This window comes from Oryctolagus cuniculus, chromosome X (assembly GCF_964237555.1).
Source record: "Oryctolagus cuniculus chromosome X, mOryCun1.1, whole genome shotgun sequence".
In the NCBI taxonomy this organism is placed as follows: Eukaryota; Metazoa; Chordata; class Mammalia; order Lagomorpha; family Leporidae; genus Oryctolagus; species Oryctolagus cuniculus.
In genome coordinates, this window is record NC_091453.1 from 107,797,623 (window position 1) to 107,811,192 (window position 13,570).

The window sequence follows — 13,570 nt, forward strand, 5'->3', positions numbered from 1 at the left end:
CCTCCGAGGAGGAGGAGCAGAAGAGGTGGGCTCGGCTGCCTCCCCCACCCACCCACCACCTCCCCCGCTTTCCCCGCTGGCGTGCCACGACAGCCCCGAGTGGCCTGGCCGGCCCAGCCCTGAGGCCCATCCCGCTCAGGCACCCGGTGCTCCGACCTTCCACTCCCGCTGCCGCACTCCGAGCTGCGCCCTGCCCCGGGCGCCTCTTCTTGGGAAGCAGTGAAGTCACGCCGGGCCTGGTCGCTGACTCATGAGAACGATAATCCTCCCCCTGTCGGCACGCCCCCTTGAAACTTCCCCTCAATCCCTACTTTCCTGCTCCCGCCCACCTTCCCTGTCCTGTCCGGTGTACCAGGGCGGCTGTGGGCTCCAGGCAAAGATTTGGGGGAGGGGGGGCGGCTGGGAGGGAAGTGGCACGCGCGAGTCCCCATGGAGACCCTCGCGCTTCTCTTCCCGCCTGGTCGCTTGGCGCTGTTCGGAGGCCTGCAGGGAATGCCCGAGAGGGAACTGCGTGTTTGCGACTTTGGGCAAAGGTCCCACTAAGGTATCCTTTGTGGGAAGCGCCTGCTGAGTGGAGAGCGTCTGGGGTGCTCTTTCTCTCCCTTGGGCCTCACGAGTAACTGGGGGGGTTCACCCGAAAGCTCTGATCCCTTCTTTGGAAACTTCTGTGCCAATGAATCGGCCGGGCATTGACAGAATGGGGCAGGAGTGGGGGACGCCAGGCCCCGAGGGCCATATAAGGCCCGCGAAATCCTTTGGTCTGGCCTTATCCAGGCAACCGCAGGTGGGCCTTGAAATTCCATAAATCCATAGCAGGCTAATTTTTAAGTTGATCATTTTGCCTGGTGCACGAATGATATTATAAATACCTAAATGGCCCTTGGCAGTAGAAAAGATTCCCCACCCCTAAGGGTGCCCTGCCTTGTGAGGGGTCCTGATGACAGGCCAGGTCACAGGGCCTTTCCTCCAGGAACTTAGTATTGGAACCCGTTCAGGTTGGGGTGGGGGAACTTTGAGGTGAAGGATTTCCAGTTCTCACCCTGCCACTTGTGCCACTGGTTTCAATGCGGGCGTGGGGGGGGGGGCAGCCAGATTGGTTTGGCTCATCACACCTCTGCTGGGGTGGCAGATCAGAATCCCACACTGGTTGCTTGGTGTGTTAGTTCAACAAGGTAGTTGGGGCTAGCACTGTGGCATGGCAGGTTAAAGCCCTGGCCTGAAGCGCCAGTTCTAGTCCCAGCTGCTCCACTTCCAGTCCCACTCTCTGCCTGGGAAAGCAGTAGAAGATGGCCCAAGTCCTTGGGCTCCTGCACCTGCGTGGGTGACCTGGAAGAAGCTCCTGGCTCCTGGCTTCGGCTCAGCTCAGCTCCAGCTGTTGTGGCCATTTCAGTAGTGAACCAGCAGATGGAAGACCTCTCTCTCTATCTCTATCTCTCCGCAATTCTTTCAAATAAATAAAAATCTTTTTTTTTAAAGGTAGCCAAAAGCCTCAGACCACCCCCCCACCCCCCCAGCCAGGGAAGGCTTCAAGTTGGAGGGGCTCTGTTGGTGTCTGAAACACCTTGACTCTCCTTTCTTTCTGGAAGGGGCGTGGCCTGGAAGCATTCTTTCCCACCCCGAGAATCTGGGTACTGGATTGTCATTCTTTTCCACTATGCAATTTCCTTTTGTCTGTAAGAGCCAGATGCTGAAGCGTACAGACTTCCTGACTCACTTGTCACCGACCTTCAGGGCACAGCTCTGCCAAGGCCATGTTCAGTGTGGAAATGGCCATGGACTCAGAGCTGGAGGGGGTGGGGAGTGAGCGCAGGTCTCGGGGTTCAGGGCTTGTGTGTTATGAAGGGGGTTTTCTCGGCATGGTTGGGATGGGCCCTGGGCTATGGTGGTTGTCCACCTGCCACCTCTGCGGGATGTGTTTGCTGGGGCTAGGTGGGAATGTATGTGCTAGGAACATGGCTGAGAACAGTCCCTCTGTAGAGCTTTCCTGGGAGAGATTCAGGGTTTAAAGGCACATTTCATGGAGCCTGGAAATGCTCCATGGAGAAGAAATAAGGCAGGGTGTGATTTCCAGATGTAGCTTGCTAGCTCAAAGAAGAATCATATGGGCAGGGCCCCAAGTACTTGAGCCATCACCTGCTACTGCCCAGGGTGAGCATTAGCAGGAAGCTGGACCAGAAGCAGAGGTGGCATTCCGTCACTCTGCCTTGGAAATAAATCAGTATAGAAAATTTTAAAAAGAACCATAAAGTACAAAGAAGACAAAAACACCCCTCCCCCAACCAACAAACCTGTAAATCTGGTTGAGCCAAAGGGACAGCAGAGACGTGGTGGGAAGATACTTGCCCAGAGCCTCGGTCTCCATGAGCTTCTGCTCTAGACCTCAGAGATGAAAAGCAACTGGAGTCAGGGACGGATGAGCAAGCACCAAGAAACTTCTCCAGACAGAGTGGGCTAGGGCTGAAAGTGGAAGGTGTTCGTGTTACAGATGAGGAAGCTGACCCCTAAGCGAGTAACTCAAGGCCATCAAGGCGGTATGCGGTGGCACTGCCATTTAGGTCCAGCACAGAGCTCTTTCCACTGCTCCAGGAGAAAAACTGTGGGCAGGGAGCATATGGCCGGGGCCTGCAGAAAAAAAACACACACAGAGTAGGGGTGACTGTTGAGAGAGGAAGGAGGGAGAAGGAAAGCCCTGGGGAAAAGTGAAGAGAGAAGCGTGCGATCTCTGGGTAGAAGGAGTGTCAGCTCCGTCTTGTTCTGTTTTGTTAAAGATTTATGTATGTATTTGGAAGGCAGAGTTAGAGAAAGAGAGAGAGAGAGAATCTTGCATTCGCTGGTTCACTCCCCAGATGGCTGCAATGGCCGGAGCTGAACTGATCTGAAGCCAGGAGCTTCTTCTGGGTCTTCTACGTTGGTGACAGGGGCCCAAGCACCTGGGCCATCTTCTGTTGCTCTCCCAGGTGCATTAGCAGGGAGCTGGATCAGAAGTGGAGCAGCCGGGACTCGAACCGGTGCCCATACAGGATGCTGGCACCACAGGCAGCTGCTTAAATACGCTACACCACAGCACCTGCCCCTCCATCCTATGTTAAGCAGAGCGTTCCCTATGTTCTATTGCTAGTGAGGACAGGGCTGATAAAGCATTGAGAAGGGGGGAGAATCATGGTTTGGCCGGTGAAGGAAAAGCCTAGAAGAGAAACAAGACGTAGCGCCATCTGAGGGGCAATGGAGCTGCAGTCAGAACTCACGCGTTATTGTCTGTGCACTTGGGTTGGGCTGATAGTCCCAGCTGACTTGTCCGTGGCTGCCACTAGGTTATAAAGCCATTGAAGGTGGAGACCATGTATTACTCATCGTTTTATCTCCAGGGCCTAGCTGAGTCCAACAGCACGCAGTAGCTGCTCAGAAAATGTTACCCAAATGACTACATTTATGGAGTCATTATAAATTCACAGCCCATGTTAGAGTACTTCTGGACTGCACTGCAAGTGTTGGGACAACTGAGGCGGGAAACTGCCTGGGAAGCCAGGCACGCGAGGTGATGTCTGGGTTTTCTGCACCCGAGACGCAGACCTTGGAGGCTGCACCGGAACTAGGCCAGGTCTTCAGGCAGGTGCAGGACTAGGCAAAATCCACAGGGGTCTCAGCCTGGCAGTGGGCCTCCGGACGAGACTAGTCACTGGTTTCCAAGTTGTTAGTGCCCTCCGGCTGGCCAGAGACTCCCGGGAACACTCTCATTTTTTTTTTTTGGACAGGCAGAGTGGACAGTGAGAGAGAGACAGAGAGAAAGGTCTTCCTCTGCCATTGGTTCATCCTCCAATGGCCGCTGCGGCCAGCGCGCTGCGGCCAGCGCATCTCGCTGATCCGATGGCAGGAGCCAGGTGCTTTTCCTGGTCTCCCATGGGGTGCAGGGCCCAAGGACTTGGGCCATCCTCCACTGCACTTCCCTTGGCCACAGCAGAGAGCTGGCCTGGAAGATGGGCAACCGGGACAGAATCCGGCGCCCCGATCAGGACTAGAACCCGGTGTGCCAGCGCCGCAAGGCGGAGGATTAGCCTAGTGGGCCACGGCGCCGGCCTCATGTTTGAGTTAGGGTGTCTTGCCCGTTGCAGCAAGAGAGAAGGCACGCTGTGGAGAATCATGGGATATCTCAGAAAGAGCGTCCCGGGAAAGACTTCAGAAAGGGTTTGGCTTGGGTCGGGGGATTTGGGGAGGGCTGAATGAAGCCCAGTGTTGCTGTGGATCGGGTGCCGTCAGGAAGCAGCGGGTCATTCTGAACCAGTTGCGTATCTTTATTAAAGAAACGTGATCCAGTAGGCAGGCAGAGCCAGAGCGAGGCTGGAGCTGCGATGGCTAAGGAAGCCGCAGGCACTCAGATTAGCCAGGACAGGGAGGTGCTGGGCGAGTTTGGTGGTTTGGGCACCGTTCCTGTTGTTGTCTGTGCTCACACATGATTATGGAGTGGTCTTGTTGCTGTCTTGACTCATCACGGTCACAGAGTGATCATGAGGAACGACGATGTAGTGAGTCCGTCTGTGTGCCGCAGACGTCACTTTTTAAGTGCTAGGCCGCTTGCTAGCAACACTGAGGCCTTGCTGCCAGTAGCAGGCGAGCTTCCACATGTCAGGGGCTGTTTTCCATCCCCAGAATGTCCATTTTGCGATGCTCCCTGGTTTCCAACCAGGCCTTGGCAGTCCAGTATCTAAATATTTAGACCCTCCCTGTACTCTGACCTAGTCACACCCATATGTAGAACCAGCCAGGCAGGGGAACATCATCACTGGCTTGGGCTCTGTGTATCTGTGTGTGGTTTTGTGTACATGTGTCTGTGCCCGCCAGAAATTCCCTGATAAGGTGGGAAAGAGGCCAGAGGCAGTCCTTCCCTCACCTCGGAGCCTGGCAGGAGTTCCCTTCTGCCCAGAAAGCAAGGCACTGGGACTGGGGCCCCGCAAGCTCGAGGCTAGCAAGGGTGCCCAGCGTTAGGTGGGGTCAGGGGAACACGGACAGAAGGGATATTGCAGCAGCCAAACATGAGGGGAGCGGGAAAGGGAAGGGGTAGGGGTGGAAGGGAGGGGAGAGTTCCTTTGTCTAAATGGGTCTCTTGAGAAGCTGCTCATTTTCCTTCAAGGAAGCAGCCTGCAGTAGGTCACTGTGGATTCCCACCCCCATTCCTTTCTGTTTTAAGCCTCTTGTCTCCAAAACAGGCCTTGTTGATTAGAACAAAAAAAAAAAATCACATATGTTGACCTCATCCTGCACTGAGAGGCTCAATCTGACCCCTTTCCAAGCAAATAAACTGCCTTTGCTCAGTTCCATCTCTCCAGCTTTAAACTATGAGGCCAGCCCCGCTCTGCTTTACGGGTAGCCAGGCAGAGGCCAGTGCCATCTCAAAGTGGTGCCATGCTACCATCTGCTATCATTTGTAAAAATGGCAAAGGAAAGTGAGGTTGAAGTCAAGTGGGTGGATTCCAAATGCTTGATGTTCTGGCGAAGCTCCGGCTATGGAGGGCCCAACCTCAACTGGCCCTGTGAAGTCTGAAATCAGACCCTGTGATCCTTGGGTCCAGGCTAGATTAAGTGCATCCTGGGGTAAGTGGCAAGTTGTGGCAGTGAATGACGTGATGGGGGAGGGTGTCTCATAACCCTGAATTATGGAGCTCAGCAGCTCCAAGAAAGAGGCTCACTTCTACAGTCAGCCCTGGTATCGAGCGTCATCCAAAGACCTTTTCAGCACTTTGCCAAGGCTTTTGGGGGTACAGCATGTGGTCCCTATCCTACGGGAGAAAAACCAGCCTGCTCCGGGATGCTTTAAAATCCCTTCAGAATGACTTAAAGAACAGACATCCCATATAGGCGCTGGTTCAAGTCCCAGCTGTTCCACTTTCCATCCAGCTCCCTGCTAATGGTCTGGGTAAAGCAGTGGAAGATGGCCCAAGTGCTCGGGCACCTGCCACCCAGATGGGAGACCCAGAAGCTCCTAGCTCCTGGCTTCTGCCTGGACCAGCCCTGGCTGTTATGGCCATTTGGAGAGTAAACCAGCAGATGAAGAGCTCTTTTTCAAATAAATAAGCTCAAAGGCTGTAGGTGCAAGTGGAGTTCAGAGATGAGAAGTGGCTTGATTTGGGTCTTGAACAGGATTTGGCTTGCTAAAAGGGAAGAGAAATGGTGTTCCAGGTGTGATGAACATTGACACAAGTTTAAAGGTGGCACTGAACCAGATGTGTGTGTCTCTGTGTGCCTGTTAAGACTCATGGGAAGGGCCGGTGCTGTGGCGTAGCTGGTAAAGCCACCGCCTGCAGTGCTGGCATCCGATATGGGCACTGGTTCAAGTCCCGGCTGCTCCACTTCTGATCCAGCTCTCTACTGTGGCCGGGGAAAGCAGTGGAGGATGGCCCAAGTGCTTGGGCCCCTGCACCTGCGTGGGAGATCCGGAGGAAGCTCTTGGCTTCAGATCGGTGCAGCTCTAGCCGTTGCGACCATCTGGTGAGTGAGCCAGTGATGGAAGACCTTCTCTGTCTGCCTCTGCCTCTCTGTAACAACTATGTCTTTCAAATAAATAAGTACATCTTAAAAAAAAAAAAACAAAACCTCAAAACTCATGGGGAGGGGCCGGCACTGTGGCATAATGGGTAAAGCTGCCGCCTGCAGTAACAGCATCCCATATGGATGACAGTTCAAGTCCTGGCTGCTCCACTTCCCATCCAGCTCTGCTATGGACTGGGAAAGCAGTGGAGGATGGTCCAAGTCCTTCGGCCTCTACACCTGCATGGGAGACCTGGAAGAAGCTCCTGGCTTTGGCCTGACCCAGCTCCAGTGGTTGTGGCCATTTAGGGAGTGAACCAGCGGATAGAAGACCTCTTTCTCTCTCTGCAACTCTGCCTCTCAGACAAATAAACAAATCCTAAAAAAAAATCTCATAGGAAAGGAGGTTGGGCAGGCCAAATGGGCTGGCATAATGGAGAATTTGGACTCAATATGGCTCTTGACAGGGTATCACTGTATATAATTTTTTAAAGATTTTAAATATTTGAAAGATAGAGTTACAGAGAGAGGTAGACACAGAGAGAGGTCTTCCATCCACTGGTTCACTACTCAAATGGCTCAATGGCTGGAGCTGTGCCAATCCGAAGCGAGTCAGGATATTCTTCTGGGTCTCCCACGTGGGTGCAGGGGCCCAAGCACTTGGGCCATCCTCCACTGCTTTCCCAGGTGCATTAGCAGGGAGTTGGATTGGAAGAGCAGCTGGGACCATATGGGATGCCAGCATCACAGGCTGGGGCCTTAACCTGCTGTGCCACAGCACCTGCACGCTGTACGTTCTTAAACAGGGAGGGGACATGGACCAAGTGGTGCTTTAGGAAGTGATGGAGCAACCATGGCTGACCAAGGATGGGTGCCCTCACTGATCGCTCCATTCTTGGCATATCCACGGTATCTTGTGTGCCTTCCTAGCGACATAGCTCACTGCATTGTACGTCTGAACCCGCACATCTGCATTTTCCCACTGACAGCAGAGTTCCTGAAAAGCAGAGCCGTGTCTTATCCATCTTCCAATATGGCCATGTACATGGCTTGTAGTAGGCACTCAATGAACATTGATTAGGTGAACAGACCATTTAATTTTAATTAACCAAATTGTAATGGCATGCTAGACAGGTGTAATAACTGTCATAGAATGAGGTTAAATTGCACATACTGCTAAAACAAGATAAATCACAATTGGATCTGTTTTTAATGACTTGTGGAACATCTCAGAGTCTTAGAGGTTTTGCCTCCATCTCTGTAAGCTGCAGTTATTGCTGTGTAACAATTCCTATCTTGCAGGATACTAGATTTATTTTTTTTAAAAAAAGATTTCCTTATTTATTTGAAAGGCAGAGTAAGGGAGAGATGGAGACAGAGATTTTTCATCTTCTGGTTCACTTCCCAAATGCCTACAACAGCTGGGGCTGGGCCAGGTCAAAGTCAGGAGTGTGGAACTCCTTCCGGGTCTCCCACATGGATGGCAGGGGCCCAAGTACTTGGGCCACCTTCTGTTGCTTTCCCATGTGCATTAGCAGGAAGTGGGATTGACCGAGTAGCCAGGACTCAAACAAGCATTTTGGGGCATCCCAAGTGGTGGCTTAACCCACTGCACTACAATGCTAGTCCCTAGATGAGTTTTTTACATATGGATTTGGTTACGGCATGCATCAGCTCATGTCCACTAAACTGCAGCCACATAGTAAGGGTCTGTTCTAGTGCAGCCAGTTCTTACAGTGGAGATCTGGCCTGTTCTCCCTCTGTTCAGAAGGGATTTGGTTGGAGCTGCAAGTCCCTTTAATCAAATGGAATATTTTAAAAAACCCAGATGTCATAATTTTCTCCTTACAGAAATATTCCTAACAGGACTTTTAAAAGTAGTAAAAATTTCCTCTTAATTGAAGTAAGATCTGATTTTTAAAAGTTTAGTAATTTAAAATGCCAACAAATGAGCTTAGGGAATTCTGTCTCCCCCAAGAAATCATGTGCAGAGGGAGGGATGCCTATAAGCATGGTTTAGAGAAAAGGAGCTCAAGAGGGCAGGTCAGTAGTTTGGGGCACAGTGGATAGAGGAATCCAGAGACCATGAGACCCAAGAGGAAACCTCCTTTCATCCCCCAGTTAGGAGTCATTCAGCTCTGGAGGTGCTGCTCCATGTAAACATCCAATCTCTTGATTGGATGTTTATTTCTTCACTTATTCAGCAACAATTTACTAAGCACCTACTAGGAGCCAGACCCTGGGCTAAGCTCCAGAGATAGAACCATGGCTGAGACCTTAAGGCATAGTTCCTGCTTCCAGGAAGCCACGGGCTAGCAGAGAGACAAACAAGGATCAGGCTTGAAGGGCCAGGAGAGTGTTCAGACAGAACCTCTGAGAGGACAGGGTTAAGTGTTGTGGGCAGAAGCCACCGCAGGTGCACGCAGAGGGGGGTCTGGAGAGGGAGGGGACTGGGGGAGCTGAAAGGAGTTCTGAGTGTGGAGTAGCTGCAAAGTGCTTGCTTTTGTGTCGTATGCACAGCTTTCCCCCTTCACTCACCTGCCCCCTTTACAAGAGAACAGAATGGAATTTAGAAGAATCAGATTTTATTTCATGATGTGAACATTAAGAATTTGCCTATGTGGCTGAAAATATTCCCAAGGGAATTGATCATTCACACTTCTACACCAGAGAAAGTTTGCTGAATAATAATAATAATTAAAAAAACCCCGCTCCTTTGCCCATCCAAGCCACAGTCGGGGAGGAAGACGTGCTGGCCTACTCCATTACAGGGCTTCAGTCTTCGTGGATGTTGAACAGTTTGGCTACTTCATTGAGGTCTTCGTGTTGCTCGCCATCCTTAATGATCTGAAGGAGAGAGTAAGCACAGGTCCCGAACTCACCCCAGCCATGTTCAGGCTGGGCCCATATCACACTGGGAGGGAGTTGTGGGAACAGCATTCTACTAGCTCAAAATGACCAGTGTGCCAATTCACAGCGCACCCAGCTCCATCCCAGGGCAAAAAGGAAACACTCCTGAACCCAGGCTACAGCTTTGTTCTGCTTGGGCACCATTGCACCGGGGTGATGATGCAGCTCAGGGCACCCGGTGAAGCCACAGGAGTGCATTCTAGCCCCAACTTCCCATCTGCCTCCAAGTGCTCTGGCAGGTACCTACCTTCCTTGCTATTGGCATTCGGTTAAAGATGTTCCACAGCACGATCCCCACCACCACTTTGTCCCTGAGGTAGAAGATGACACCTTTGCCATAGTCCTCCCCCTGGGCTGGGGCCTGTGGGACACCAGGGGTGCTGGGAGGAATCGTGATTTCTGAGGCCTCCAGCTCTGTCTCACTCTCCGATCGGATACCTGTTCCTGTGGCCAATACACAAAACACATATACACAGTCAAAACTTCAGTCCTTATGACATTCTAGAAGGCAAGTTTTTTTTTCCAAGGCTTGCTTCAAGCTGCTTCTAGGTGATTTTTGTATGCTTTTTTGGTGGACTCTGGCCATCTTCAGCCCCTCTCTACTGATGAAGCCAAGAAAAATTCTTTCTTGCCAGCTCTTGGGCACTGGACCAGTCCTGACCCCAAATTCCCTTCCCTTCCTATCTCATTTAAAATATTTTAAAAGATGCATTTATTTGAAGGGGGGGGGGATCTTTCATTCACTGATTCACTCCCTACATGGCCATAACAGCTGGGGCTGGGCTAGGTTAAAGCTAGAAACCTGGGACTCCATCTGGGTCTCCCATGTGGTTAGCAGGGGCCCAAGTACCTGGGCCATCATTCGCTGTTTCCCTAGGTGTGTTAGCAGGGAGCCGGATCGGAAGTGGAGCAGCTAGGCCTGGAATCAGTGCTCCAAAATGGGCTGCTGGCACCGCAGGCAGCAGCTTACCCACTGTGCCGCAACACCAGCCCCTCAGCCTCCACTTATGCGGTGCATGTTTCCTTGTGTCTGATTTTCTTCAAACTGCAGAGCTCTTGTTTTTGTCATCTGAAACGTTGTAGAGCTGCATGGCCTTGTTCATTAGCCACAAGCCACATACAGCTATTTAAATGAAAATTATTTCAAGTTAAGTAAAATGTCAGCTCGAGTTACTTGTTTGCACTCACCACGTTTCAGGCACTCAGTAGCCCCAAGTGGAGAGAGCAGAGCCAGAACATTTCCATCATAGCAAAAGGTTCTATTGGATGGCACTGCTAAGCAGACACTCTAAGCAGAAGGCACTTCCATATGGAAAAACCAGAGCGGGGGCGTTTCTTCCTAGAGGGGGAGGGGTAAGGGAAGGAGGGAGATGGCACCCTGGGAAGGGGGAATCTTGTCTTCTGAGAACCAGCAGGCTCTAAGTGACACTGCCCAGTGGACAGAGCAGTGAGTGACCTGGTATCTATAAAGCACGTGGCCCTCTCTCCTGGACCCACGTACCAGGACTGCCCAGAATTAAGAGGCATGGAATACATTTGAGTCACACAGGAAAGGGACCTAAACATCCAAATAATGTTTCGTTTTCTGCTTCTTAAAGAGCAACTTGCCCTTGAAACACCTTTGGCAAGAAGATACAGAGGTTAAAGAACTTGAGCCAAGGTCGTGGAATAAGGCCTGGGAGTTAATGAAAGAGACGTGTGTGGGAGAGAAGTCCATTCCAAGAGAGGTGCCTCCTGTCTAAAGGCAATCTGGCATTCAGATCTGATGAACAGAAATGGGCTCCAGGCCTACTCAGTCCTACTCAGTTCACTGCCCAGGAGCCGTGGAGGACGGCAGGTCCGAGGCTAAGGTTCCCAAGCCTGCTTCTGGAGATTAGCACGAAGTCAAGAAAAGCAAAACCCAAACCTGCAAAGTCAGGCTTTCTTCATCACATGGGTCTTGCCAGGCCCCAGAGACAACTGAGACAACGGGGTGGCTGAGCCGCCGCTGCCCGCCACCCACACTATTTCAGTCTGTGCTTTGAGCGGGATGCATGCTTTTGCCAGATCACAGCCCACTAAAGAGTGAGGACTTTGGGTCTGGTTTCTTGTCAAGCACACCATGAAGAGAGGCTTTCACTGGCAGCCCCCTCTGGCCACACAGGAACCCCTTGTTCAGGAGAACCTGGACCACTGCTGCTCGACACTCTTTCCAAGCGAAGTGGTTGGGCTTCCTTACCTGACTGCTCCGTGGCAGACTTTGGGCTGTCTTGTGCAGTTGCTTTTGCAAAAACCCCAACTGTGGGCAAACTGCTGTCCACAAGCCCGATAGCTTCATAGCCAACATCGGGGCCCAAGTCACTCCTAAGGAAGGAGAGAGAAGAGGGTGTCCTGTCACTCTCGCACGGGCTCAGGGACTTAGGCTGTGTGACAATAAGAGAAATGCCAAGCTGATCTGTCACTGGGAGGGCATCTGGGGACAACCATGAGAGGCACCATTATCCCAGGCTGCTTTTATTTTTCCTTAAGAAGCCACTGTGGCCGGCGCTGTAGCATAGCAGGTAAAGCCAACACCTGCAGTGCTGGCATCCCATATGGACACTGGCTCGAGTCCTGGCTGTTCCACTTCCCATCCAGCTCTCTGCTATGGCCTGGGAAAGCAGTAGAAGATGGCCCAACTCCTTGGGCCCTGCACTCGCGTGGGAGACCTGGAGGAAGCTCCTGGCTTCAGATCGGTGCAGTTCTGGCCATTGTGGCCAACTGGGGAGTGAACTAGCGGGTGGAAGATCTCTCTCTCTCGGTCTTTCTTTCTCTGTGTAACTCTTTCAAATAAATACATCTTAAACAAAGAAGCCACTGTATAAGAGGTCTTCAAAAAGTTTGTGGAAAATGTGTTATTAAAAAAACTGCATGAATTTCAAGTTTTTTGGGCACCAAAACAAAATTATCATTTTTAAAAGATTTACTTATTTGAAAGAGCAACAGAGAGATCTTCCATCTACTCATTCACTTCCCAGATGGCTGCAACGGCCAGGGCTGAGCCAGGCTGCAGCCATGAGCCAGGAGCTTACTCCTAGTCTCCCAGGGGGTGCAGGGGCCCAAGCACTTGGGCCATCCTCTTGCTGCTCTTCCCAGGCCATTAGCAGAGAGTTGGATTGGATGTGGAGAAGGTGGGACATGAACCCGTGCCCATTTAGGATGCCGGCATCACAGGTGGTGGCTTTACCCGCCATGCCACAACACGGGCCACATAAACATATTTTCCCTCATTTCCCCATGAGCTTTTGTACATATCACGTAACGATCAAAACCTTACATCGATTCATGCTTTCATCCCATGCTACACTTGGGTAATGATGTGTTCTTCATGTTGGCTATTCACTACCTTCCTTTGACTCATTCTAAAACTGCTTTTTTGAAGATTTAGAGCGTTCCATATTAAGAATTCAGAATCTGAGACATTCTATGGTTTTATTAACCTACGGTCTTTCCTCTGAGCCTTCATTTCTGAGACTGGACTGCCCTGTGTAACAAGGCACCTTCATCCACTTGCGCATTTTATCTTAACTGCTCTTCTTAGAAACTTTTCCTGTCATCATCACACTGTTCTTAATATGCTAGGGACTTCACAAAGCGTTTGAGGCGCAGACACATTATTGCCAAGTTTTCTGGTGCTAATCTAAGATACTCTGGTGGTTTTGTTTCTGGTACTCTACATTTTGTTATCTTCTTGGCTGTAGTAGCTTGGTCTACAACAACTTCTTGGAATCTGCTCCTAGGCTCTGACTGAGAACTGTAGAGGTCAGGACTATTTTTTTCCTGACTGCATTCATTATCTTACATGAGTTGACCCTGAAATTCATCTGTTTTTTTTTTTTTGCTGCCCACTTGTAAAACTGTGCATGACTCTCCTAAATTGTACTTCCATCTGCTGAGAATATTCCCAAGAGAAACCACCTAGGGGCTTCTGGAACCTTGAAATGCTCATGTACCCCATCTTGCAAATCATCAAGATAAAAACGTGTCAGATGGGGCCAGTTCCAAGACTCCAGAATGTCCACTGCTAATGTTTCTTTCTCTAAAGAACTGCCTATAAATGCCTGACTTTGAGTCACTGCTCTTAAGGGTTATATATGAGGGTTATTTATTTTTTTCACTATGT

The 13,570-nt window shown here is 51.0% G+C and overlaps 1 protein-coding gene across 6 annotated transcripts in view; it reads right to left on the bottom strand.

The window, feature by feature from the left end:
• Positions 1-9,087: 9,087 nt before the first annotated feature.
• AIFM1 (apoptosis inducing factor mitochondria associated 1) overlaps positions 9,088-13,570 on the bottom strand; it is a 36,399-nt gene continuing 31,916 nt past the window's right edge. For all 6 annotated transcript variants that reach the window (XM_002720291.5, XM_002720290.5, XM_070066472.1 and 3 more), the window contains 3 exons: positions 11,648-11,772; positions 9,677-9,873; positions 9,088-9,366 (listed from right to left, as the gene is read on the bottom strand). In XM_002720291.5, coding sequence (XP_002720337.1) covers positions 9,295-9,366; positions 9,677-9,873; positions 11,648-11,772 — 394 coding nt within the window. In that variant the 3' untranslated portion in view covers positions 9,088-9,294. The remainder of the gene's footprint in view (positions 9,367-9,676; positions 9,874-11,647; positions 11,773-13,570) is intronic.